At 36.8% G+C, this 27,071-nt stretch overlaps 2 protein-coding genes and 1 pseudogene across 7 annotated transcripts; 1 reads left to right on the top strand and 2 right to left on the bottom strand.

Annotated features, from left to right (window-relative positions):
* LOC126603575 (uncharacterized) overlaps positions 1-863 on the bottom strand; it is a 28,449-nt pseudogene extending 27,586 nt beyond the window's left edge.
* Positions 864-13,139: 12,276 nt separating this feature from the next.
* On the bottom strand, positions 13,140-14,069 carry LOC126603573 ((+)-cis,trans-nepetalactol synthase NEPS1-like). The gene is made up of 2 exons (XM_050270484.1): positions 13,662-14,069; positions 13,140-13,579 (listed from the first exon to the last, which is right to left on the bottom strand). The coding sequence occupies exons 1-2, from the start codon at positions 14,067-14,069 to the stop codon at positions 13,199-13,201; spliced, it is 789 nt and encodes a 262-aa protein (XP_050126441.1). The 3' UTR covers positions 13,140-13,198.
* A 111-nt stretch (positions 14,070-14,180) lies between these two features.
* LOC126603570 (uncharacterized) lies at positions 14,181-23,648 on the top strand. 6 transcript variants are annotated; one of them, XR_007616289.1, is made up of 12 exons: positions 14,181-14,533; positions 14,794-14,935; positions 15,023-15,140; positions 15,609-15,705; positions 16,645-16,751; positions 17,343-17,465; positions 17,612-17,765; positions 18,302-18,362; positions 18,471-18,838; positions 20,627-22,241; positions 22,775-23,167; positions 23,302-23,648. XR_007616289.1 is itself a non-coding variant. In XM_050270477.1 (11 exons), the coding sequence occupies exons 2-11, from the start codon at positions 14,808-14,810 to the stop codon at positions 23,022-23,024; spliced, it is 3,021 nt and encodes a 1,006-aa protein (XP_050126434.1). In that variant the 5' UTR covers positions 14,181-14,533; positions 14,794-14,807; the 3' UTR covers positions 23,025-23,648. The 6 variants fall into 6 exon arrangements, 5 of the variants coding, with proteins under 5 accessions (XP_050126434.1, XP_050126435.1, XP_050126436.1 ...); XM_050270477.1 differs by having other exon boundaries at positions 22,775-23,648; XM_050270478.1 differs by having other exon boundaries at positions 20,663-22,241; positions 22,775-23,648.
* The last annotated feature ends 3,423 nt before the right edge of the window (positions 23,649-27,071 follow it).

Consider the following 27,071-nt stretch of genomic DNA (forward strand, 5'->3'; position numbering starts at 1 on the left):
TCGATACCTAAGTCGTTTACATATCAAATACCAATTGAATTGAAAGCTAATTAGCTCAGATAAAAGATTAATTTATTCATGAGGAATAGCATCTATTTAGTACCAAAATGTATGAAATTTAAAGCAATAACCTTGCGTTCCAACGGGCATGAAAAGCGGTGTCTGGCACACGAAGTGAGGCAGGGTCAGTCTAGCTGCACGAGCACGGTTAAACCTCCCCAAAACCTGAATTACAAAACAGAGAAAACAAACTTCCCACATCAATAAACAGAAACAACCCAACGAACCAACAAACATTGTATCGATTTCGAATGAATGGAGATAAAGAGCTTATCGATTTTCATCCATTCATATTCCTATGCAAAATACAAAATAAAAAAAAAGTGCCTTTTGGGGGCGAGAAAGTTCAAAACTTTAAGTTTATAAGAATTAGAAAAAAACAGTTAGAGAAACCATGGTCCTGGAATTCGAAACCCACCTAGAAACGAAGTGCCATTGGGGAAGAATTTATTAATGAGGGAAGCAGCTTTATGGCGGTATAGTAAACCCAAAACCTTAACTTGTAATGTAATGACCGTAGAGAGTGACCCAGAGAATACAAAAGCAAGAAGAAGAAGATAGTTGGAATATAAGGCAGCGTATAAGGGCAGCGAGCGGTGGAGCTTTGTGTGCCGCTGCCGGCGGTGTTTGTGGTGTTCTGTTATCTGTTTTAGTTTTGAGTTTTGCAAAGCCGCGGGCGGTGGGGATTCTGAGTTTATATAGGATTGAAGGGCGGGTCTTGCGCTCAAGTTTGACGTTTGTCGCGCGCGTACTCTACTTGTACCATTTCGCGTTTTCGGTGATTTTTTTCTCCTCCTTTTTTCTTTTGCTTCTTCGCCTTTTAAAGTAGATTTGGGTGTTTGAATTTTGGATTTTGGTATTTTGAATTTTGGTTTGGGTTCACATTGGGTCAAGCTTTGGGGATCTAAATCCTTGGACTTGCATTCACCAACTGCTTTAAAAATCTCCGCCTAGCTTTGCATAAGCAATGTTTAGGCGCTAGACTGTTGACCATTAATTTGATTAGTCCACAGGCATTTGAAAATTAAGAAAATACGGCTAGACCCGCTTAGACGTCCGCCTAGGCCGTCTAGGTTGCGACCATGACTTATATGGGAAATTGATACTTTTATTTTACATATTATTTTGCCAATAAAACGTAAGAGACTTATTGAATACTTAAACAAACACTCATTATACGTTTGTTCCTCATGTTTTCAATATGTTATGATACTTTATAATATATATGTCATTTTATTTTGCAATTTACGTATCCCAATACAATTATGTGTTTGAGGCACTTATTTATACAATATTTAATAAATTTACTTAAATCCACTGTCGCGCCTGACTAGTGTCTAGCGTTTTTTATAATCTTAAAAAAAATCCTTGGACTTGGAGTAAGCCCAAGTGACTAGGGAGTGTTTATGCCCGAACACAGGTGACGCTTTACTACAGTTGTGGAAAATCATGTCAGCTCTTGCCATTCTTCTGGAACGGTCTTTTCTCCCCCTAACGACGGGAAGACTGTCTCATCAAAGTGACAATCAGCAAAACGAGATGTGAACATATCACCTGTTAAGGGTTCCAAATATCTAATGATAGATGGTGAATCAAAACCCACATAAATTCCTAGTCTGCGCTAAGGTCTCATTTTAGTGCGTTGTGGCAGTGCAATAGGCACATAAACAGCACAACCAAAAACTCGTAAATGTGAAATGTTTGGCTGATGCCCAAACACGAGTTGTATTGATGAGTATTGGTGGTTGGCTATGGGTGTCAATCGAACCAATGATGCAGCATGTAAGATGGCATGTCCCCATGCAGAGACTGACAATTTTGGTTTCATGAGTAGAGTGCGAGCTATTAATTGAAGCCACTTGATAAATGCCTTTGCTAAGCCATTTTGAGTATGGACATGAGGAACAGAGTGTTCAACATCAATGCCCAGTGTCATGCAGTAATCATCAAAGGTTTGAGACGTAAATTCACCAGCGTTATCAAGTTGGATTGACTTAATGGGATGATCTGGGATTTTTGCTCGTAACTTAATTATCTGAGCGAGAAGTCTTGCAAACGCTACATTTCGAGTAGACAACAGGCAAACATGTGACCATCGGGTAGATGCATCAACCAAAACCTTAAAATATCGAAATGGTCCACAAGGTGGTTGAATAGGCCCACAGATATCCCCTTGAATTCTTTGCAAAAATGATGGGGATTTAGCATCAACCTTTAGTTGTGATGGTATAATTACCAACTTCCCTTGGGAACAAGCCTTGCAAAGGTTATCATTTGAGATATCAATGTGTCTGCTCAATAATGGATGTCCATTAGAGTTGGTAATGATCCTACGCATCATGGTGGATCCTGGATGACCCAGACGGTCATGCCAAAGCATATAAACTTTTGAATCAATGAACTTCTGGTTCATGACCGTATGTGCCTCATATGTCTTTATGTATGTATAATACAATCCACTCGATAAACCATGCAACTTCTCCAATATACACTTCTGGGTATCATTGGAGGTAATGCATAGAAATTCCACATTTTCTGCACTTTTCGTTTCAATGTGGTATCCATTTAGACGTATGTCTTTAAAACTCAACAAATTTCGAGTGGATCAAGTAACGTACAAGGCATTTTGTATGAACAATATTGTTCCATTTGGCAACATGATATGGGTTTTTCTTGAGCCTTCAATTACATCTGATTGCCCTGATATTGTTGTTACCTTTACTTTTGCAAGTATCAAGTTCGAGAAATACTTTCGATCTCGAAGTATTGTATGCGTAGTTGCACTATCTGCAAGACAAAAATCTCCACCATTACTCTTGTTTTGAGAACAACCATAATTTTATCCATGCTCTCTGAGTAATGGAAATTACAGTTAAAAGCAGTTTATTCATACTGGAATACTATTTTTATTGAATTGAACATGCAAGCATTAAATCACAAGTACAAATAATAAGAGTACATCAAACATAAATGATTTAATCGGACCCAAACACTTCATTCCCTCTTTCAATAATGAAGTCTGAAACATCTATGTGGGTTGTGTTCAATTGTCATGATAAATCGAACATTGGGTCAAATATATCCATCTGTTTAGCCTGGTCGAGAAAATTGGTCTCGACACCCTTTTCCTTAAGGAAGGCTTGATACAGATCCACCGGATTGTTTGGGGTACAACAGGTACGTGCCCAGTGCCCATTATCACCACACCTATGGCAAACTTCTTCAGGATTTCTATGAGTGTTCATATGAGCTTTGTCTTCCTAGCGATTTGCATTTTTAAAGCTCGGGGCTGTATTATGCCTTGGAACCTAGTTGTGAAAGTGGACACCATGGTTCTTGCCCTTTCGGCCTCGCTTTTGGCAACGTCCTCATTTGTAATTATTTCCATGAGAGGATGTGGTATTCCCTTCAAAGGAAGCAGCATTCACTTCTGGGAATGGTGTTGATCCAGTAAGCCAGGACTGATGATTCTTCATTAGAAGCTAATTGTTTTGCTCAACTACAAGGAGCACATATATCAACTGGTTGTATTGAGTAAAGCCTCGCTCTCTATACTGCTACTGCAAGAGCACATTGGAGGCATGGAAAGTGTTGAAAGTCTTTTTCAGCATGTCTTCCTTAATAATGGTTTATCCACAGAGCTTCAACTGGGATAATTATGAACATAACAGAATTGTACTCAACCACCGTCTTAAAATCCTGGATCCTTAGGTGAGCCCACTCATAACGAGCCCTCGAAAGAATCACCGTTTTTTAGTGATTGTATCTATTTTTCAGTGCCTTCCAGAGGGTTAGTGGATCTTCAACCGTGAGGTACTCGCTCTTCAATCCCTCATCAAGGTGGCGACGGATAAAGATCATGGCCTTCACCCGATCTTGAGAGGATGCACTGTTATCTTCATAAATAGTTTCTCCAAGATTCGCTGCCTCCAGATAAATCTTGGTATACATTACCCAGGTAAGATAATTCTTCCCAGTAATATCCAAGGCAACAAAATCAAGCTTTGCCAAGTTTTCCATTTTCTTTTCTTAAAGAAAAATGAGGTGTGTAAGAACTTGTAATAATATGTATTCTGGAGGAACATATTGTTAGAACTTCTAATTCTTACAAACTTTTCATTTTGATCTTCAGGCCAAAATGATGAGCACTCGAAACTTCAGGCTCGAGATTTACATGATAAATGAGGAGGGTGATTGTACCGCACCATTCTCATCGAAATAATATAGGATAGGCGATTATTTCGCACCACTCAAGCTGCAGAAAAATTAAATATGCAGAGCAGGGTGGGTGATTATACCACACGACCTAAAATTGCAATAAAATTAAATAGCAGGCAAAATTCAATATGCAGTGTAAGGTGGGCGATTATACCGCTTCACCTAAAATTTGCAGTAAAATTAAATCTGCAGTCCAAGATGGGCGATAATACCGCACCATCTTTGATCGCTACAAAGATAAATAAACATTGGGTTAGAAATTAGGAACTACACCAAACAAAAGATCAAAGATATAAGTAACTGTTATGTTGAGAACTAAAAACAGGCATGGTGCAAACAATTCTTCACGATGGTATACCCAGCAGTTGAAGCAGAGGAAGAAGAAGAACAGTAAAATTCTTAAAGGAAACATTTTTTTTTTCTTTCGGCAAAGAGCAATGAGAAATGTTTTAGGGTTAGAGAGTCGTGCTGATAACATGTTATAAATAGGCAAAAGTTAGAGAGATAACCTTTGCTAGAGACATGAGCGAGACTGTAGTAAAATATTATAAAATGATTGCAGATAAGAGAGAAATAAGAGGATACTGAAAATATTCTTTCTTTCTTTTCTTGTTGTTCTTGTTATTGTTTAACACTCGTAATGCTCTATTTATAGAGCAAGTACCTTGGAAACAAACAAATTACACTATTAATCATATAAAAAGTTCACTATATGCATGTGGGCATACATACGTACTATTTACAACATTTTCCACTATATATACATAAGTGCTCGGTGCTCCTAATTAACGGAAGATGATCCTCTCCAGAGCCGGTTCCACCGGATCCTCCTCCTTCCTCTTCTTTCTCTGCAGGTTTTCAACCTCCGGAGTTGGTGTCATGCTCCCCCGGAGTGGGCATAGGTTGGAATCGGCATCATGGCCTCCACAGAGTTAGTTATCGAAAATCTTCAAAACCACATTGTCGGCAACAATTACTACGACATTGCCGATCCAGGGAGCCCACGACGCCGACTCCGGCCGACGCCCACTCCGGGGGAGCATGACGCCGACTCCGGGGGTCGAAAAAGTGCAGAGAAAGAAGAGGAAGGAGGAGGATCCCGAGGCTCCGATGGAACCAGCTTCGAAGAGTATCCTTTCCCCTAGTTAACAAATGCATTAGATATGATTATAAATATAAACTAATAATTTAATGCAATCAATATTGTTAACTCATTGTTAAGTTAAACACATCAATTTTCTCTTAAAATAGATAATATTATTTGTTAAATTTGTTTAAAAAAAAAAACAATCATCTCATTTGAGCTAGTGTGTCACTTTCAATTGAGATTGTTTTGTTGGTTTGTTACAACCATAGTCTGAAATATCGATAATATCGACGAAATATTGAGGATATTTCGGTTTTATTGAATCACGAATATTTCGGAACATATCCATATACATATAGGTACAAATATCGACAATAACGACGATAATATCGGAAAATATCGATGTCGATAATTTCGCTCACACTTCAGCAATATTACAAATGCATTAGATATGATTATAAATATAAACTAATAATTTAATGCAATCAATATTGTTAACTCATTGTTAAGTTAAACACATCAATTTTCTCTTAAAATAGATAATATTATTTGTTAAATTTGTTTAAAAAAAAAACAATAATCTCATTTGAGCTAGTGTGTCACTTTCAATTGAGATTGTTTTGTTGGTTTGTTACAACCATAGTCTGAAATATCGATAATATCGACGAAATATTGAGGATATTTCGGTTTTATTGAATCACGGATATTTCGGAACATATCCATATACATATAGGTACAAATATCGACAATAACGACGATAATATTGGAAAATATCGATGTCGATAATTTCGCTCACACTTCAGCAATATTTTGTCAAAATATCGGTGTAATATCGCTAAAATATTGAAAATATCGATGTAAAGGAAGGAAAAAAAAAAGAAAAAAAAGGGAAAAAATGGAGGAAAAAAAAAACACAAAGGGGATTTGAACCCCTCCCATTTTACTCTTCCAACACCGTAACCACCATGTATCACTTATATTTAAGTGATAATATGCTAAAATATTTATATTTATATGAGTGGCATGTTAACACTTACATGCAAAACTATTTTGGGGATTTATCATTTGATGAATACTCTTCACAATAAACTTACTCTACACATAGAGATGATGAAGATAGTGAAAATTTTGAACCTTATAGGAACTTTTTGTGGTACTAAATCACTCATGTATCTTACCATGCAATGTATAAAGTGTAAAATATTGTAGTAAATCATTATATATAAATGATTATGGTGTGTTTAATCTTTTTTTCATTAATTACTACATATTTTCTACACTCACAGTGTTTGCCAGCTCGCTGTATAATTAACTTAAATCAGTTAAATCCATCATGTAATGCATTTCCTTCTAATTTTTTTTTTGATAAACTAATAGATAATTGACTAAATAAACATTCTCCAAAGTTTCAATAAAAATTTCCAAGTTTTTCTTACAATTTCCGTGGTTTTTATTTAATTTTTATCGATATCGATAATATCCCGATATTTCCATCGAAATTTCCATGTTTTTGGACTACCGATATTTCCGATATCATCGATATTTTATACTATGGTTACAACACACTACTAATAGAAAACCAACAAAAAAAAATCTGACAAAATCTTTGCAATTCATTTCATACCTACTTTTTGAGATTCGTCATTATTGCAAGGATAATATTTTTATTTCCTTTTGAGGAATGAGCTCATTCATTCTTTATAAATAATGATTCTTGATTGTATAAATTCTACGAACAAAACTACAGTTTATTAATGAGTAGTGTTACAAAAATTAAATTTATAAATAAAATTTTAAAAATTAAAAAATATAAAAATTGATGATTGATTTATTATTTAAACGTGCTTATTTTTATTAGTAACACATCTTTTAATTTATAAATTTTATTTTTAAATTTAATCTCCTTAACATTACTCTTTATTAGTCTTCATTTGAAAATTAATCCTATAAACATCACTTGAATCTACGATCATTTATTCAAAACGTATTAAACAAACCAGCAGTGTAAATACCAAATGTAAACAATCAAATTTATTTGATAAGTTTAGACGATTAAATACCTTCCAATTCGAATGATTTGTTTTTATAAAAGTGATTTTGAAATAAAGATTAAGAAATTAAACTATTCTATTCATTGAATTTATACCATCGAAATGCCTTCTTAGAAAATGAAGGGATATATGCAGTCCTTACATGAAAATATGGGTGTTGTTTGCCATCGTTAGCATTAACTGGACTAGACTGGACTAAGGCCATCTCCAACCGAAGGATCCAGAGGGCCAGAGGGCCGAAAATAGCCCTAAAACCGTCTCCAACCGAGGGCTAGGCTAGAGGGCTCAGGAATCTGGGAGGGCCCCACGAAATTTCAAAGGGGCCAAAGGGCTGGTTGGCTGGCTTTTTTTTTTTATATATAGTTTTCCTATTGCTGTCGGTTATAACCGACAGTAATAGGTATTCATAGGCAATTTTTTTATTATTATTTACTATTAGTGTCGGTTATAACCGACACTAATAGTTTGAATTTTTTTTTTTTAATATAACGGCTAGCTGACTCAGCTAGCCGTTGCAGCTAGTCGTTGGGTTTTTTTTTTTTTTTAATTTAAACATTTATTTTCTTCTATAAATATGGTGAAGTTCTTTCAATTCTTCACTTCATTTGCAATATTTCATTCTTCAATATTTTTCAATATTTCCTTCAATATATTTCTCAATATTTCCTTCAATATTTCCTTCAATATATTTTCCAATATTTCCTTCATCTATAATATTTGTTTCAATTTTTCAATAATTTCCTTCAATATTTTTTCAATAATTTCCTTCAATATTTCCTTCATTTTTTTCAAAAAAAATGGTTTCATCTGCAATGAAAGGCAGGGCTTGGACCCGAAAAGAAGATGAAGCTATTTGCAAGGCTTATTGATGGGTCTCAGAATATAGTGTGAGGGGGATTTCTCAAACAAGTGAAGGTGTTTGGACTCGTGTGTCCAAAAAATACTTAGAGTTCTACGAAGGCACCATTCCACCGAATACCCAAAACCATGAAAGTTGTTCTTCAAGATGGAAGAAACATCTTCATCCAAGTTTGAATAATGGCATCAAGCACTATTAGCAGCTGCAAGTAGACATGAAAGTTGTCACAGCCCGTCCCGGGATTTTTATATCGGGAGCGTGAAATGACGATACTACCCTTGACGTTACTAAGGTATGTGTGTGTAACGTTATTTGGTTTAAATTATTATAAGTTTTGGGGATTAAAAAAATTTGGTTTTGGAATTATGTGGTTAGGGAATTGGATGGATGGTGTGGAGTAGAGTGGACCACACCTCACACTCCCTGCTCTCTCTCCCTTCCCGTAGCTCTCTCTCTCCTCCCTCACGATCCCCTGCTCTCTCTCACCATATACGTACGGATGAAGAACAAATCACCCAAAACACTGTGGATCGAAGCAACCAAGGTAAGATTCTTCATCATCTTGATGTTCTGAGTTGATTGGTACTAGTTTTAGGAAATGAAATCTTCGAAATAACGTGAACCCGAACCCCCCATTTTTGGTCACTGTTCATGCACACGTGAAATGTTGTGTTTCAGGAAATTCTAAGCTTATAGTGAGCTTAGTGAGGCCCCAAGGAAGCTCGGAGTGCTTCGTTTGAAGGATTTGGACGTCGGGATCACGAGGGTTGAGTTTGGCCGGTTTTGCTTGGATTTTTCCGGTGAGATTTAGTTGTTTTTGGAGCTTAAAAATAGTGTATCGTGATTCTACATGTTTGGGGCTTCATTTTGGTATAAAATACGAAGAAAACGGTTGAGAAACGAAGGAGAACAAAAAGTTACAAGTTTGGCTGGAAACCGGCTGCCGGAAAAACCAGTCTGGCGACTGGCTAGGGAAGATGACGCGCGTGGGGGCGCATGTGTCCGTGCGTTCCCTGGCGCGTGGGGGCGCGTGCGACACCAAAAAATTAATCTAAAAATTTATCGACGTCCGTGACGTCAAGTAGGTCGATGTGGTATATTCATATACCCAATTTGAGCATCGTATGAGAAGTTATTTCAAATTGTTGGTTATGTGTTTAAATTAACGTTTTTATAGTTGTTTCGCATATAGGTGACACTTATCCCGAGGACGAGCGCATCCAGGGACGTCACGGGGGTTACGACCCATCGACTTATCAGTGAGTGGGCAGTTTTGTTTTCGTATTACCTATATACAACTGTTTTTCCCAGAAAATGCGTTTATATGAAAATTATGATTTAAATTGCCATGCATGCAAATGTTGAGATATTTAGTTTGATAATCGATGCATATATATGTTAATTGACGCGATGGACACACAGGTGAGTTTTTATATTATTCAGATGAGATATTTTATGAGAATTGCATTGAAAGCTCATAACCTGCACCCTAGGTGTTAGTGCTTATATTATTATTCACCACACCGCATGCTCGTCTTGGATCCAAGTAGGTGGATGTCGTACAGACCATGTGAGGGTTCCGACATGCTAGTCATATAGATCACTAGATGTGATTCCGACTAGTGGGTGACCTTAGTTATGCGCGCTGATGATTGATGAGAGAAGCACTAGAGCGTATTTATACACCTTTCATCGTACAGACTACTATACGTAGTTCCGAGTGATGTGCAGTGTAGTGCCGTACAGGTCACAGTTGGTGACTCCGACATGGCCGTATAGGTCACGGTGGTGACTCCGGCTGAGTGGGATGTTGAGCTTTATAATCAGCCGTACAGGACCATTGTAGGGTCTCCGGTTGATTTATTATTTCACCTGATTGATATTGATGCATTTCTGACTATATTTGGTATGGCGTGGCATATTATTTCTGAGATGTTATGTTGATGGATATAAGCTGAGTTTTGATGATATGTGTATATATATGTTTATATACTATTTTTCTGGGAAAGTATACAAGTTTTACGGTGAGGGGTTAGAAATGTTTTAAATGAAATGTTTTGGAAAATCTTTGATTTTACTGACCCACTCATCTTTGTTTTGCGCCCCTCCAGGTTCTAGTTAGCGGTTGGTGGCTCTCGAGGTCTTTTTCGGCATTCTGACAAACGTTCTGCATGTAGGACTCACCTGCGGGTGATGTATTTTATTTTGGTCCTACTTGACTGCACTTAAACCTATGCTCTGAATTTATGTGTTTACCTTATAACTCATCCTTTTATTCTAGTAGGTGGTTCTACTAGAGATTGGTTTGAATTCCTTCATTTTCTGTTATATCTTGTTTCCGTGTCGCACTTTTGGTTACGTCACGCTCACGTGACGGCCAACACGCCTTGATCCTCTGGGTCGGGGTGTGTCAAAAGCGGCGCCAATTACTATGACGAAGTTAGTGTTTTCACAGTTTATTTTAAATGTTTAATTATATTACATTTAATTTCATGAATTAATTTCCTAAAATTTTTGTAATTATATTTTCTAGGTATGCCAAGTGGAGGAATTGTATATGGAGGGCAACTCAAAACCCTTTCAGTTTCACGGTTGTTGAGAAATTTGTAAAGGGTGAGTGTTATTTGAAGAACCACCTCAACATAGAGTGGATCCTTTGGGAGCTGCATCCCCATCTGTAGATATTAATGAAGATGGATCTCCTACCATTCAACAAATAAGGGTAGAAAATCCAACTCCGTCCGAAAGTTCTTTACCTAGGGCTATGGGACGAAACAAGGCCCGAAGGTTGAGGGAAAAGGGCAAGGCAAATGCTGATTACGCCGCTCAACATGGAGTGGCGGCCTCATTGCGATTATTGGTGGAGCAAAATGCCCTTGAGGCGGAAGAAATGAAGTGTAGGTATGAAGAATGGGCCAAGCAAATACAAGAAAAGATGGATGATAAGAATATGGAAAGGAATACTTCGAATTACACTCCAATGAGTAAGGCCTATTTTGATAGGAAAAAAAAAAGAAATTATGAGCCGACGACAGTTGTTTGTGACAGACTATACTCCTACGATGGCGGATGATGAAGATAATGATGATTTTGGATATTAAATTTAAGTTGTTGTAGTTTTTAAATTTAATTTGTCATTTTTAAATTTTAGTTGTAGTTTTTAAATATAAGTTGGAGTTTTTAAATTTAAGTTATTGTTGTTTTTAAATTTAAGTTGTAGTTTTTAAATTTAAATAATAAATTATGTTTAGCTCTTTGGCCCTCGGTTGGAGACGGTTTTTTGTGAGAGGGCTAAAACGATCCCTTTGGCCCTTTTGCCCTCAGTTGGAGACGGAGGCAAATATGATCCTGTACTGTTCATTAAAATATTAATATCTTGGAGAATCTTGGAGGGCCAGAAGGCTAAAACGAGCCATCTGGCCAGCCATCGGAGATGGCCTAATAGTCCTTGTAGTCCTACGTTTGGTGTAGCAAGAGATTAACTTAAATGACGCTAAGTCAGACTCGCCTTGACTCGAGGCTTTGCTAAGTGTCAGTAGTTAACCCCAACCAAAAGCTTGGTATTAGCTAGGACTATGTCACTGCCGCTTGTCTTTCTAGACCCCTTGACCCACCACCGCAATCTTGCATCACTCACCCAGAATCCGATTACGACCCAAACCTCCTAAAATCTTATAATCAGAACCACCTAGATGGGAAAACTCGCCATAGCCGCCGACAGAATTGGGAGAGAGAGATTTGACCGAATGGATTTAGACGGGAAAACAAAGGAAAGAGATAGATTGTCGGACGGGAAAACTTGCCATGGCAGCTAACGGAAATGGGAGGAGTCATTGAGGTTTTTGGTGAGAATTGGAAATTTGGGGAAAAAAATTAGGAATCGAGAATTGAAAGGGAGGCATGTCTCCATTTTGTGATGATCAACCTGTGCACTTTAACTAATTTGGGGGAAGACAAATAGAGATATAGAGGGGAAGGGAATAGAGTTCTAGAAATAAGAAGAAGAAGAAAAAGAAAAATGGAAAAAGAAGAACGGGAGAAAAGGGTTGGGGGTGGTAGAGGGTTCTAGAAAAAAAAAACAAAAATAAGGAAACAGATAGAGAGTTCTAGAAAATGAAAAGCAAAAGCAAAAGAAAAGAAGAAATTTTTTATTATATTTACTATCGGCTTAGTTTAATCTATTCTACAACAATAAAATTTGGTACTGAGATGCTTTTATAAAAAATTAGTATAAAAAGGTGAGCTAAAAAAGATGTTTGGTAAATACTTCAAAACAACTTATTTTCACAGTTTTGGATAAAAAAATGAAAATATGAAATAGCAAAAATGAGCTTATTCTCATAGCACAGCAGAAATAGTTTTTTTTTCAAAACACAATAATACCAAACCAGTTCATAATCTGTTTTAAACTTATTCAGTTTAATTTGCAAAACTAATTCAGTCTGAGATAGTATGATAATACAAATGCACTCATAAGTATTATACTTGTTGCAATTAGCTGGCATGGCATAAGGCCCCCACCAATAATGAGGGGTAACAATATTAAATCTACCCGAATATTTTATTGTGGTAGCCAATATATCGTACTTCACGTGTTCATAATTCAGTGGCTCCAAATTTTACGAGGTAACGAGGATATCTTTGTAACTATACCGAAAATTTTCAAATTGTATATATTTATCATATATTATACGATTAATTTTTATCTAATATTACTTATATTTAATTTTAAATAAAAATATCTAAAATAATTTTTAATCACGTAATTTACTATAAATAAATACGATTCAAAGAGGATCCTCATTCGGAATTTACAAAAGAAACAGGTACAAACCATCAACAAGTACCACCATCAACAACCAAATTTATGCAAAATTCTACCTTTTTCTTTTATCTTTATTTTGTTGTTGAAAGAAATATATTTCATAGGGGATTGACGCCACCGTCAACAACCAAATTATGTCCGGTCACAAACTCAGCCTCCTCAGAAGCCAAAAACACCACCGCATCCGCCACGTGCTTCTCCGTCAGCATTCCATTACCGCTCCTAGCATACATTGGCGCTATCATCTTCCCCAGATCCTCCATCCCAACCTTCAACATATCACACAGAAGCGGTGTCAGAACCGACCCAGGTGACACACAATTCACGCGCACTCCACGCGCCGCCAGCTGCTTACTTGCGGACCTCACCAGCCCCAGCACTGCGTGCTTCGACATTGTGTAGTCCGTCGCAAACTCTGTCCCACTCTCCGCCGTCAAACTAGCCGTGCACACAATACTCCCCCTCACCTGCCCCTCGATCTGTTAGTAATACATGAAATTTATTAGGTTTATATTATCAACACTCCGAAATTATGCTAAACAACACAAAAATAAGCAGTACCATCACTCTCGCCGCGTGCTTGACACACGCCGCCATCCCCCGCGAGTTCACCGCCATGACCCTATCGTATAGTTTCAGGTCAAGGTCCAGCACGGTCTGATGGGACCCACTGACGATCCCCGCGTTGCTGAACATGATGTCGAGGCGTCCGTACAGATGGACGGTGGAGTCGACGAGGGACCTAACTTGTTCCTCGTCGGTGACGTCGCAGTGGATGTAGGTGCAGCGGTTGGTACCGATGGACGAGGCGAGTTCTCGCCCCTTGTCGTCTTGCACGTCTGCGATGACGACAGCAAGCGCGCCGTGTTCGGCGAAGTGGCGCGCTGTGACTGAACCGATGCCGGAAGCGGCGCCGGTGACGATGGCCACCTTGCCGTTGAGCTTCTTGGGTGTTGTGGTCTCTGCCATTTTGTACAGTATGCTCTTTTGGCACGGGATGTTGATGTAAGGGCTTTAGTCTTTAGATATTCTCTTTAATCCTATCGCCTTTTCAATAAAGAAAGAAGTAATTGAAGTGGCATAAAACATTTAATTTTTGGAACTCACAAGCTTTCATTTATTTTGAGACAACTTATAAATGACACATAATTATTTAACTCGTTAATGTTATCGTTCTGCTAAAAAACCGACGCCCCATATCGACCCGACCCAGTACCGACCCAAATTTTAGGGGGCAAGATGACATACGGGTCACTTGTTCACAGCCCGGGAAACCAACGTGCGTAACGGTCACAGTAGCGAAAACAGGTCACCCCTGTCAGACGTACGAAATTTCAGAAAGTTGGACATTGGCGTTTCCTCTCAGATCTTGGCAGCTGAACGCAGCACTCAAATTTAATTTGGTGCTCCCCCCGCACTCAAATCTTCATCAGGTACCTCTAATCTTCCTCTTTCACTTCATTCACTCTCTCAATCCACTAATCCATCACTGCCATTTACTAATCCAACGTTCTCAGAGAAATGCGATCGTTTTCTGTCGCTATTGTTGATTTCAATCGAGAAGTTTGTAAAAAAAGCACTTTAATTTGATTTTTTTACGGATCTTTTATTTATTTGTTTGTTTTTTTTCATTATTTTTGGGTTTATGATTTGAATTGTTTGATATGGGAGTGATTGATTTTCAATGTATTAGGAAACCGAGTGGAAATGCAGCGTGCTCCGGCGACGATCGAGGAACAGTTGTTACTGAAAGCAATCAAAGAAGAGTGCCCGTGGGAGAGTCTCCCGAAACGCCTTCAAGTGACATTGTCTTCCAAAGAAGAATGGCACAGAAGGTTACAGTAGCTAATGCTTTTGCAGTTAGTAGTGTGGTTTCCTACTTGGTTTTTTGGTATTGGCTTAAGTTTGCTAACTGTGTGCAGGGTAATTGAGCATTGCGTCAAGAAAAGACTTCCATGGAACACTTGCTTTGCTCGGCAAGTGTGCAAAGAAAGTGAATATTATGAAGACATGATGCGGTACTTACGAAGGAATTTAGCAGTGCGTTTCTTACTTTTGAATTTGGGTGGAAGTCCATTCGTTGAATTAGTCTGAACTGCATTGCATTAATCGTTTACATGCTACGAAAACCTATTTCTTCCAGATAATGAAAGAACCACGCCATTTACAACTTCAGCGTTTTGGAGTCCAACTGGAGAAAATTTAAGTTTTGAAGTTTCGATTTTAATTTTGCATTGTTATTGGGTAAAAACTGTTTGTGTCATCGTTTGCATTTGATATGCTTGAACTATACTTTTGGGGTATAGTACAGTGAATTGGTAAGATTGTTCTTGTTGAACAAGTAGGATGAAATTGCTAAGTAGCTTCATCCTGTCATTTTCATATGAAATAAATTTAGCCATCAAAGCAATATAATTTTTTTTCTTTTTTATTTACATGCAGTATTATGTCATCTAATGCTTGAATCATAGATTTCTGCGGTTAACATGTTTGTTTTATTACTTGCAGCTATTTCCCTATCACCTTGCGGAATATGTTTGCCGCGTAATGAGGGTCTCCCCATTCAGATATTACTGCGATATGATTTTTGAAGTTATGAGAAATGGTATGGTATTAGCTTCTTTACCAAATCCTTTCTTAGTATGCTCAATTTTCCTTCTATTTTACTGTGATTTGTATGACAGTTTCTCCTAGAAAGTAGGTGTCTTAGCCATTTTTCATTTTTGCAACACTTTTAACCGTTAGAATAATTTTCTGATTGAAGGTATGGTTTGTGGACCTCGTCTGCCGGAGCAATGATGCGTATAAAATGTGTTGGAACCATAAATTGTTGTCTAATTTGGATTTCAAAGATTTTGCATCCTGCTTATGCAGTATCAATTTAAATTATTGGAGACCTGAGATTCAAACTTAACACAAGTCATAGGTACATTATGCTAATGATGTTTTTTAACTTCTATGCAAGAAACTTTTTGTAAGGGCGTGAATTTGGCTACAAGATGCGACTTAAATGGGTGATGAGGTTATTAGTTTAAAAGTCTCTGTATATGTATTTATAAAGGTATGCGAAAGGGATAGTGTTACTTTAGCAACTGGGATTTGAAGTGTCGGATATATCCAGGAAATATCTGGTGGGGTAGCGTATCTGACATGCCAGATCTAAAATTTTTGGAGTATCCATACTTCACGGGGATTAGATTACGGATGTTTTTGTTTTTTTGGAAAGGATTGAATGCACTAGAGATCTAGAAAAAACAATAAGTTGAAAGAGCTAATTTGTCTTACAGGCGACTGCTTAGTTTGTGAGTAAAAGACGCAACAAAACATTGCAGTATTTTCTCGTTAGATATACAAAATTTAACTGAGAATATGCCTCTCATTACATTGCATTGCAAAAAGAAAAGACGAATATAAAAGAGAATTTGGTGCTGATACAGCTTGATCAAGTTGAACACGTGTGTGCTAAGAGTGTTTTGTGAAATGTTTATTCACCGAGATACTTATCAGCTTATGCTTATTCTCATGCATATCACATTTTTTGCAGAACAACCTTATGACAGCATCCCCAATTTTAGTGCAGCAGATGCCTTGCGCCTTACAGGGATAGGGAGAAATGAATTTATTGATATAATGAACAAGTGCAGATCTAAGGTAATAATCAATCTGCTCATTTTCTTTATGGTCCGCATTATGGTGCATGCATACCTGGTATCTGGATCGGATACCAACATTGCATGGCACCCAGACATGTATGAAAGTATCACAATTTATGAATTCTTTGGTGTAGTTTAGAGCAACTACTCCTGGTCTTAGAAACTAAATTTTCCGTCCAGCATTCTCTACTTCAAGACATCCTAGGGAAAAAAAAATTCTGGCATCTCCTTCCTGTTCATTGCTTGCAATTTCTACATCCAAATTAGATGAATTTTCAGAGTTCTCAGATGAAGGTCTGTACTCTGCATCACAATATTAAATTGATTTTGGTCATGCATAATGAGCTGTGGATCCACTGTCATTTGCCTTATAATTTAATTCCTATTAATGCTAGACATACTATTTGGATTCTTCTATGTAATTTTATGATGGGAATGCATATTTTTATCTTAAAGAGTGCTTCAAGGTCATCTTTAGGCATTATATAGAGTTACTATAACAAAATGGAACTTCATGAGTTGGGGTTGTTTCGATGCTGCGTGTGTGGCATTGTCTGACCTGTTGTTTACTTTATTTTGAGCTATCTAGAAAATCATGTGGAAGCTGAACAAGTCAATTGCAAAAGAACTTTTACCTACACAACCTGTGGATTTTACAATTGAACCGTGGTGGGGAATTTGTCTTGTGAATTTCACGCTGGAGGAATTTAAGGTGAGAACTGAGACTGAAATCACTTTGAACTCTGAACAGTGTTAGCCTACTGAATTTCTTAGGTGTTTTGGGAAATTTGCGAAATGACAAATATCATCAGGTATGTGCTTTTTGGATGACCTTACAGTAATTTTCTGTATTTGTAGAAACTCTCGGAGGAGGAAATGGCAACAATAGATAAAATCTGTAAAGAGGAAGCAAATTTATATATTTTATTCAATTCTGATATTGTTAAAGGTCTTCACCAACGAGGATTAGTATACTTTGATGTCCCTGTATATCCTGATGACCGTTTTAAAGGTAACTTGTATGGATGAACAATTGGCATGCAGAGTCTAGCCTTTCTGATTTTATCTTTGTTTACCGCCTCATTGGATTAGACGCCCGAATATTTACTTGGTTTTACCTTCCAAAACCAACACAGATGGTTTATGGTCATTGACTCATTGATCAACTTTCTTCTTTTAAAATTTGGTGTTGGCATTTGTATTCTTCATTTTTCTAGTCCTATACAGTCTATATATTAATAGTTAGCCAGTATGAAGTTTCAACATATAATCCTGTACTTCCTTTTTTAACTTTTGAAGTATTTGGTGAAGCCCAAACTTTTGACCAACCGTACTTCCACCCCACTCCTTACCATCTGAGCCAAAAGCTAGGGTGCCTTCTCTCTTACTTCATTTATTCTAAATAAAACCGTGATTGGACATCCATGCCAAGCTCCCACCAACCCCACTAAGAATGAAACTGAACTTCTAATGTATTGCGCTAAGGAGTCAAAATTCTATATGGTGGTGGAATATTGTGATGAAATATTAATAAATGTTCTGGTTCAGTTTCCAGGCTCGAAGGATTTGTTTCAAACAAGGAGCAATCTTATGAAGATCCTATAGAGGAGTAAGGCAGTTGTTTATTACAAAAATGCCATAATTGTCAATTTGTCATTTGAATTCTGTTGACTGGCAGTGGAACCAGGATCATAATACTCTACGCTCTGTTGTTCAGGTTACTATATGCAGTTTTTGTCGTTTCAAGCGAGAATGCAACTGTTGCTGAACTGGCAACAACATTACAGGCTGACCTTGCACAGCTGCAGGCTGCTGCATCCTTTGCATGTCGATTGGGATGGGCGGTAAAAGTATTAGATCCAGCATCTGTGCTTCGAGATACAAGTTTACATGGATCTCCTAGAAACAGTCTCCGTGAAGAAGATACTTCTTGTCGTAGTACAAGCTCAGCAAATATGTTTGCCAATGGTGAAGCTAGTCTACAAGGAGATGTCTCAGGGACAGGAAACTCTTTGCATGGTCGTGTTGCATTTGTTGTTGATGCTAACATAACATCCTACCTTATGATGGGGTCTGTCTCACCGGGTTTGTTTCTTCTTCTCAAGATCGAATTAGTTTATTATATTGAATATCATCAACTTATCTGCAATCTCAGTTTTGCTGACATACTGGTCATGTGGTTGAAATAGATAATGAGGGTTGTCTATTAAGCAATTGTGCTTGAAACCTTACGTTAAGATAGATCAGTTAAAGTGTCTAGAAGAGGCACCGGCATATTCTTTACAGCTGCTGTACCAGTTCATTACGAGCTCTTAGCACCTTTAGTGTGTCGTACAATTTTTGTATTATGTGCTGGTTTTTTCTCAAAGTGGCACTACAGTTTGCATGAACTCATTTTTTTTATGTCCTAAATTTATCGAATTAAGTACTATAGGGATGAGTCTTTCACAAAACCTTTCACATGTCTGTTTCTCAAGCAAAATAGTGAAGGTTATTCTCATTTTGGTGGACTCTGCTTGAGTTGGCAAGTGACATAGACTCCGTCCCAGAATCTGGCTTGCACATGGGAGAAAGACAGACTTTCTTGAACTCAATTATTAGTTTTCCTCATTCAACTTCGTCAAAGTCTTTAAACAATGTCCATATTTCTGCTTGAACGTTTAAACAGTCACCCTCAATTCTTTGCAATCTGGAAGTTGACTTAAGCATAATACTTTACACACCCTAATATTTTATCATTATGCCAAACAATCCATGCCATCTTGCATGGAATGTCGGATGGTAACTGACTTTAATTTTGCGTTAGTTGTAACATCATTATATGTATTACTTGTCCCCCATTTTTCATGAGTAGGATAACAGATTAAGTTTCAACTTAATGGCATGACTTAATAGTGTCACGAGTTCGTCTTGAGCATGATTTTCAAATCATGTAAAAAGCGAGATAGAAATTGAATTTTAACATTCCAGTTGACAAAAGTATTATGTGGTATGGATATAAAGTGCGGGTACCATAATCAGGGTAAAGGAATAATTTGTGTCCCTTTCCCCTTAATAATACTTAAGCACATTGTGAATGGATTTCATAGCTAAAGGCTTGTCCCATCTTGGAGCTATAAGCATCTGTTCCACTTTCCAACTAGCAATCTATAAAAAGGAGTTAAGCAGATGGAATTTGTAGGTGACTTTACATGAGTTGCTGATGATGTGCAGCAAAGGAAATTGTGGACCTGATGGATCGAAGGAAATTGAGGACCTGCTATGCATCAAATAGATCCTAGTTTTTCCATGTAGTATAAGTTTCATGCAGGATGGAGAGTAAGGGAAAGGAAGAGGAGATATCTGGACTCAATTTGAGCCTTGGCATCACACAAGTAGTTTTCATTTTTTTGGATTCACTCCGAGAGAGAATGGAAAAACAGTGGCATCAGAGCCAATGGTGTCTTGGGCTCATGCCTAGTCAACTCACCATTCGCATGCGAGTTCAAACTGACAAGAGCTTTAAGTTCTTTCTCTGTTTACTTCAAAGCTTACAAAGTAGTACATGAATTGTTGGACAAAAATTAATATGCTTAGGACTCTAAAAGACATAATCAATAACACCTAAGATATTGTTCATATGATGTAGAGAGGTTCAAAGACAATGAATATTACACTACAAAAAATAGACCTATACATTTAAATTTGCATTAATTACATGAAGAATATCAAGCATGGCGTAAAGGCTTGTAGATTAAATTTTTATTTATTTATGTACAAAAAGTTGTGTTTGTGCTTTTTATTATCTACATTTCATGCTTTTATACGTTCTCCCAATCATGAATCTTATACTTGGGTATTATATGCATTTTGATTTCACATATTTTCTTTTAGGCTTGAAATCGCATGCTGTGACATTGTATGAAGCAGGAAAGTTGGGTCATGGTAGTATTACCGATCTCTGTAAGGATCTGAGTACGCTAGAGGGAACAAAATTTGAAGGAGAACTACAGGAATTTGCAAATCATGCATTTAGCCTCCGTTGTGTTTTGGAATGCCTTCAATCAGGAGGAGTTGCAACTGATGTGAAAACAGAAGAAGTTTGCAAGAACATGGATATGATGACATCAAACAATGACGAGGCCACACTCATAGCTGATGTCACCTTGACTAACAAATCAGAACACTTAGCAATACATGAAGTTGGGGTCGAGGATAATATTTCTGTGAAATCAGGGATACCTGAGGAAGGTTCTGTTTTGGCTGAACCTGTTAGTGATAGAGGAAGTGATGGAACATTAATTGGTACACCATCAGAAGATATCACCAGCTTAACTGAAGTCCCTAAACCAGACTTGAATCTCCAGAATAATGAGAAATCGATGCAAGCTGAAGGGTTAGACGTTGAAAGAGAAATGTTAAAGAAGAAAAAGAAATTCCAAGTGGATATCCTTCGCTGTGAAAGCTTGGCGTCTCTTGCACCAGAAACTTTAGATCGGTTGTTTCATCGTGACTATGATATTGTTGTATCTATTATTCCTCTTCCACCTTCGTCGGTACTTCCTGGACCAGCAGGTCCTATTAATTTTGGGCCTCCCTCGTATTCATGCATGACACCTTGGATGAAACTAGTATTGTACTCAAATGTGGCATGTGGACCCCTATCTGTTATTCTGATGAAAGGACAATGTTTACGATTGCTTCCTGCCCCGCTGGCCGGTTGTGAGAAAGCCCTTTTGTGGTCTTGGGATGGTTCTACAATTGGAGGGTTGGGGGGCAAGTTCGAAGGAAGTCTAGTAAATGGAAATGTACTTTTACATTGTTTAAATTCACTTCTGAAATATTCTGCTGTACTTGTGCAGCCCCTCAGTAGATATGACCTCGACGAATCTGGAAGAATCATCACCATGGATATTCCATTACCCTTAAAGAACTATGACGGTTCAGTTGGTTGCGTAGGGGAGGAATTGGAACTGAGTGAGAAGGAAAGGTCAAAACTGAAATCTCTCTTAGGTGATATGGGAAACAAGATAGAGTTGTGGACGGTTGGCTATATTCGCTTATTGAAACTTTTTAAAGAAAGAGATTCAGAATACTTTGCACCTGATGATGAGAAGTATGAATGGGTACCGTTGAGCGTCGAATTTGGAATGCCATTGTTTAGTCCAAAATTGTGTAATAACATATGTAAAAGAGTGGTCTCGTCGCAATTACTTGAAAAAGATTTACTCACTGAGCATCATGATGCAATGCAAAGCCTAAGGAAAAGGTTGCGTGATGTTTGTGCAGAGTACCAAGCAACAGGTTCTGCTGCTAAACTTCTTTACCAAAAAGAGCAATCGAAGGACTTCTCACGACATCTCATGAATTATGCTAGTGGAAGGTGGAATCCATTTGTCGACCCATCCTCTCCCATTTCAGGAGCCTCGAGTGAGCAACAGAGACTAAAACTTGCTAACCGGCATCGTTCCCAAACTGAAGTCTTGAGCTTTGATGGAAGCATTTTAAGGTTTGTCTCAAAATGTTCTCTTCTATATTTGCATCTTATTCCTTTCCCTAACATCTATATGTTTAGTATTACAACCACATTTTCTTCTTATAGTATTCACTGTTTGCTATATGATCATCGTAACTTTCACCATACACCGCATTTTTACGTTTGTGCTTTTCTGTGGACACAATGATATTTCCCACTTACAGTATCTTAATACTTCCCACTAATCCCTATAATTCATGTATTAGGAATATTGAAATGAGCGTCGGACACAAATGGATAAGAGTGTCAGTATTCTAAGGTGTCTTGGTAAATCAGTTTCTACTTTGGAGAAGTTTTCTATGAGTCATGGATGAGGAATAATGAATGAACCCTTGTAAATTAACAGTATTCGGATGATATTTTCTATCTTCTTCGTATTTGATGGTATTCAGCTTGTTTTCTCTAACTCCCTCGTATATCTGGTATTCAGATCATATGTTCTAGCTTCTCGCGTGTGATGGTATTAGAGAATTTGCCCTGACTCCTTTGTATTTACTGGTACTTAGATCATATGCTCTAGCTTCTGTTTACGAGGCTGCCACAAGGTCAGTTGAAGGAGCTCCTCCGGTGAGCACTACAAAAGTTGAGCAAGAAGAAGCTGACAGCAGAGAAGTAGTCCTTCCTGGTGTTAATCTTGTTTTTGATGGCTCTGAGTTGCACCCCTTTGAGATAGGTGCTTGTCTACAGGCCCGTCAACCTGTCTCCTTAATAGCAGAGGCAGCTGCCGCCTCCACAGCTCTGCAACAAAGCAGATGATAGAAACTTGCTTGGATGGCGTATATAGAAGAATTCATCACGCTGCTAACGACTAACCTCATGCTTCTTTTAGTTTGATTATTTGGCTCGCTTGCTCGTCTCTGCTGTTGGTCATTGTACACCAGCTCCAGCTTTGTTCAGAGGTAAACACTAGGATCTCTGCAGATGATCAAAACAAACGATAAAAAGATGTCGGCATACCGCTTTAGTTCCTGCTTGTGCCTGACATAACTGCCATAAATTACACGAGTAGCTGATATCTGTCAATTTGATGCAGATAGGTGTTTCGTACAAAGCTTTACCAAGGTTTGTAACTACAGTGTCGAGGTACATGGTTTTTCTTACATGGTGCTTAGATCGGGGTGATTTACCCGCCAATGAAACAGTACACCCTTTTGTTTCGTTTGATTTTTTACGTTTGTTCTTTGTTCGTTTCGGAGGTAGGGATAAAACATGATGCACATGTTTCGGGTGCTATATCGTATGAATGGAAATGCATTAGAATACCTTGCAAGTCTGAAATTGCATTATGATATATGTGTGTATATATAGATTTTTGACACATATTTTAATACTTTTTTGTAGTTAACATTTCGAAACTTTATTCCAGTGTTCTGAACCGTATATATTTTAATACATAATTCATAGATTATTTTTGCAAAAAATTAGACAAATACAAATCTATTAAGACATTCATTTTTCGTAACGAATCACATGAATTTCATCCTTTAGCATTTGTGTGTAACCCGTAGTGTAAATACATGTAATTTATGATCCTCATAAGTATGTGCAACCAATGGCCTTTCTAGGTGCTTGTAATCTATGAACTTATGTGTCCAAGGAGAACAAAGTCCTACATTGAAGATATAACAAAATAATATCATAAGACCTTAAATAAAATCCCACATCTAGTAATAAGTGGTTTCGTTAAGAGCAATATCCGTGATATTGGTGATGTACAATGTTCGGTCTAATAATTAGATTTCCTCACTTATCTTTTATATTTTATAGACTAAACAGTTATTCATTTTAAGAATTTGATTAAAGCGCTTTAACTAATCTACACATCAACATCTATTTATTTATATAAACTAAATATCATTTTTTTAAATATTTTACACTCAAAATGCTATCTTTTGATCTCCCAATTTGGCCTTCTGGAGACATATTGTCCGAATTAAACTTCCATAATTTTAGGGAACTTTCAAGTTTAATTATCTCTTTATTAATAATTAATATGGTTGACTTTAAGCATAGTCGTCTTTTGTTTTTTTTACTTTTAATCTGTATGTTTTTTTAACATTTCATATTTTTTACATCTCAATTTAGAGAGAGTTATATTGGTACGTTTGAATTCAAATGTACCAATAAGTTAAGGTAGGTTTGTGATACATTTTTGGTACAATTTATTTATATTGGTGCGTTTGGATTCAAATGTACCATTAGCTTACGTACGTTTGTAGTACATTTGTGGTATGTTTATTTAAATCAACTTATAAATTTCAATACGTTCATTGCTAAAATAAATTGGGTACGTTTGTTTTACATGTACGTATGGGTACATTTTCTGAATTTTGTTGACATTTGTACATTAGATTTATATGGTAAGATGTGAGAATAAAATTTAAAAAATAAAGGGGAGAAAATTGTATGAACAATATGCGGCAGCCATTAACATGTATATACATAACCAAGCACGACGTTTGGAAAAAAAATTTGTGACAAATTATTAACTTCCAAAAATTAAGAAACAAGAATTTTATTTTTTGAAATGTCATATGAACTTGTACATACTTTTCAATTTCTCATATAAACTAAAATTTTAAGCAATTTGTCATCTCATCCCAACTCCGTTAAGTTTTCCATCCAATATAAGTCATGGTGCCTCACACATGACTTGTACGCAGGGTTATTTAGGTCATTTTAACATCTTTTCACTTTTTTTTTTACTTTTCTTTAGTGCATATGTATCTACAACTCCATTTATGGCACAAAACGTCAACCTATTTCTCATTTATAGAACTAGTATGAAATATGTCTTTGTGACATGCTAAAATGCAAACTCCCACTTGTTTGTCATTACATATTTGGAATAACCATAAGAGAGTGCATTGCATGACCATTTAATTGCTATCATATAGAAAATATTATTCCATTGCCTGAGAAACCCCTATAGTTTTTTGTCGAATACAACTAAATAAAAGGGAAGTAAGGTATTAGAATGACCGTAATAACCCTAAACACAAGTCATGTGCGAGGCACATGACTTATATTGGATGAGAAATTTAACGGAGTTAGGGATAGATGACAAATTAATGATTTCAAAAAGTTGGTACAACAAATTGCTTAAAATTTTAGTTTATATAAAAAATTGAAAAATGCGAACAAGTTCATATAACATTTCAAAAAAATTTCCTTAAAAAATATCAATTATGATTCATGAAGGATTCTTGGTCCATTTAAATGCAATGGCATCTTATGTAATTTTCTTTTTAAAGAGAAATGGGCTTCCTATAATCTAGGCGGCGCCACATTTTTAGGAGGTAGTTTGATTAAAATTCTAAAACACACAGATGTTTAATAGAAATAGTAAAATGAGGCATCCAATCTAAATGCCCCAAATATTTATCGTAATTTTAGAGCATGTTATTCTTTCAATACGTCTTATAGTTTATTAGGCTTAAATTTATTTCTTTAAGTTGGGCTTTTCAAAAGTTGTGCTGGCTTCAAATTAGGCTATTGAATGGTTGGGCTTTCAAAAAGTTGTGTTAGCTCTAGTGCATGATTGGGTTCTCAAGAAGTTGTGTTAACTCCGATATAATGAATTGACCAGTTCCTAATGTTGCAATTGGTTTCCCGTATGACCCAGTGTGGGACAACTCATGAGAGTGCGTGTTAGAGAATATAGTCCTGTATCAGATAAACAACAAGATAATATTTCTGAGATCTCTTATAATAAAACCTCACACCTAGTGATAGGTGATTAAATGGGGGATAACATCGGTAGTGTAAGCAAGCCATGCTGGGCCAAAAAAATTTATCATCTATGAAAGAAGACCTTACCTACATGAATATGATAGAACATTGTTTAAAGCAGATTTTCTACGATCATTTTAGTTTAAAAGTCTCTTCTTATTTTTATTATATTTATAAAATAAAAAACACTGTTATCAGCACAACAAGTATCTACCAACCAAGGTTATAGTGGTTTGTTCTCCACAAGTTGTTTGGCTATAGTAAACATTCTGGCTAAATTGATTCGATCCCAAATGCTTTTATTATAAATTAAGAAGTCGAACCAAACATGTTCTTTGGTATTTGATCAAGACGAGGAACATAAAGATGAATTTACTTAAATGGAGTGATAATATTACGAAGCAGAGTTCAATTTGGAGAGTAAGGCTATTACATAAACCGATGACCAAGTTCTAAATGTAACACAACTTGTCTAATCCTTCATCATCCTCTTTTTGTTTAATAAAACTTGGATAGAAGAGATCGATGACTTTGTTGGGCGATACAGGGAGGTAGTAATTAAGATATTTCACTATCTATATGACATGCTTGGTTGTAAGTTACCAAAGCAACACAATAGATAAGAGCATTTCCAATGGCCTCCACAAATTTAAATTTTTAAATACAAATTTGTTAACCTATGTGACAGTTTGAACACTACATTTTGGTTAGTTCACATTTTTACATTCCAACATACTATAAATTTCCACATCATATTATTTTTCTTGATGAAGGTGAGAGATTGACGAAATACATTATTATAATAAAAAGCTTGTTTGAAGAGAGGGATGGCAAGTCTCCAAATGTAGAGAGTGAAGCAAAGGTCCTAAATTTGATGAGTGAGTTTATCAACTCTTTTGAAGCAAATAAATTCTACGTGGTACTTTAAATTTAACAAAAAAAAAAAATGTTAACTCTCTTGAAGATGCTTTAAAGTTTTCTATTCTAAAGAAAATGCTTTATATTGCCTCTATGTAGGGGTGGTTCGGTATGGGATCCCATACTGAAACCCTTGTCCTGATTTCCAAACCG

This window comes from Malus sylvestris, chromosome 15 (assembly GCF_916048215.2).
Source record: "Malus sylvestris chromosome 15, drMalSylv7.2, whole genome shotgun sequence".
Lineage (NCBI taxonomy): Eukaryota > Viridiplantae > Streptophyta > Magnoliopsida > Rosales > Rosaceae > Malus > Malus sylvestris.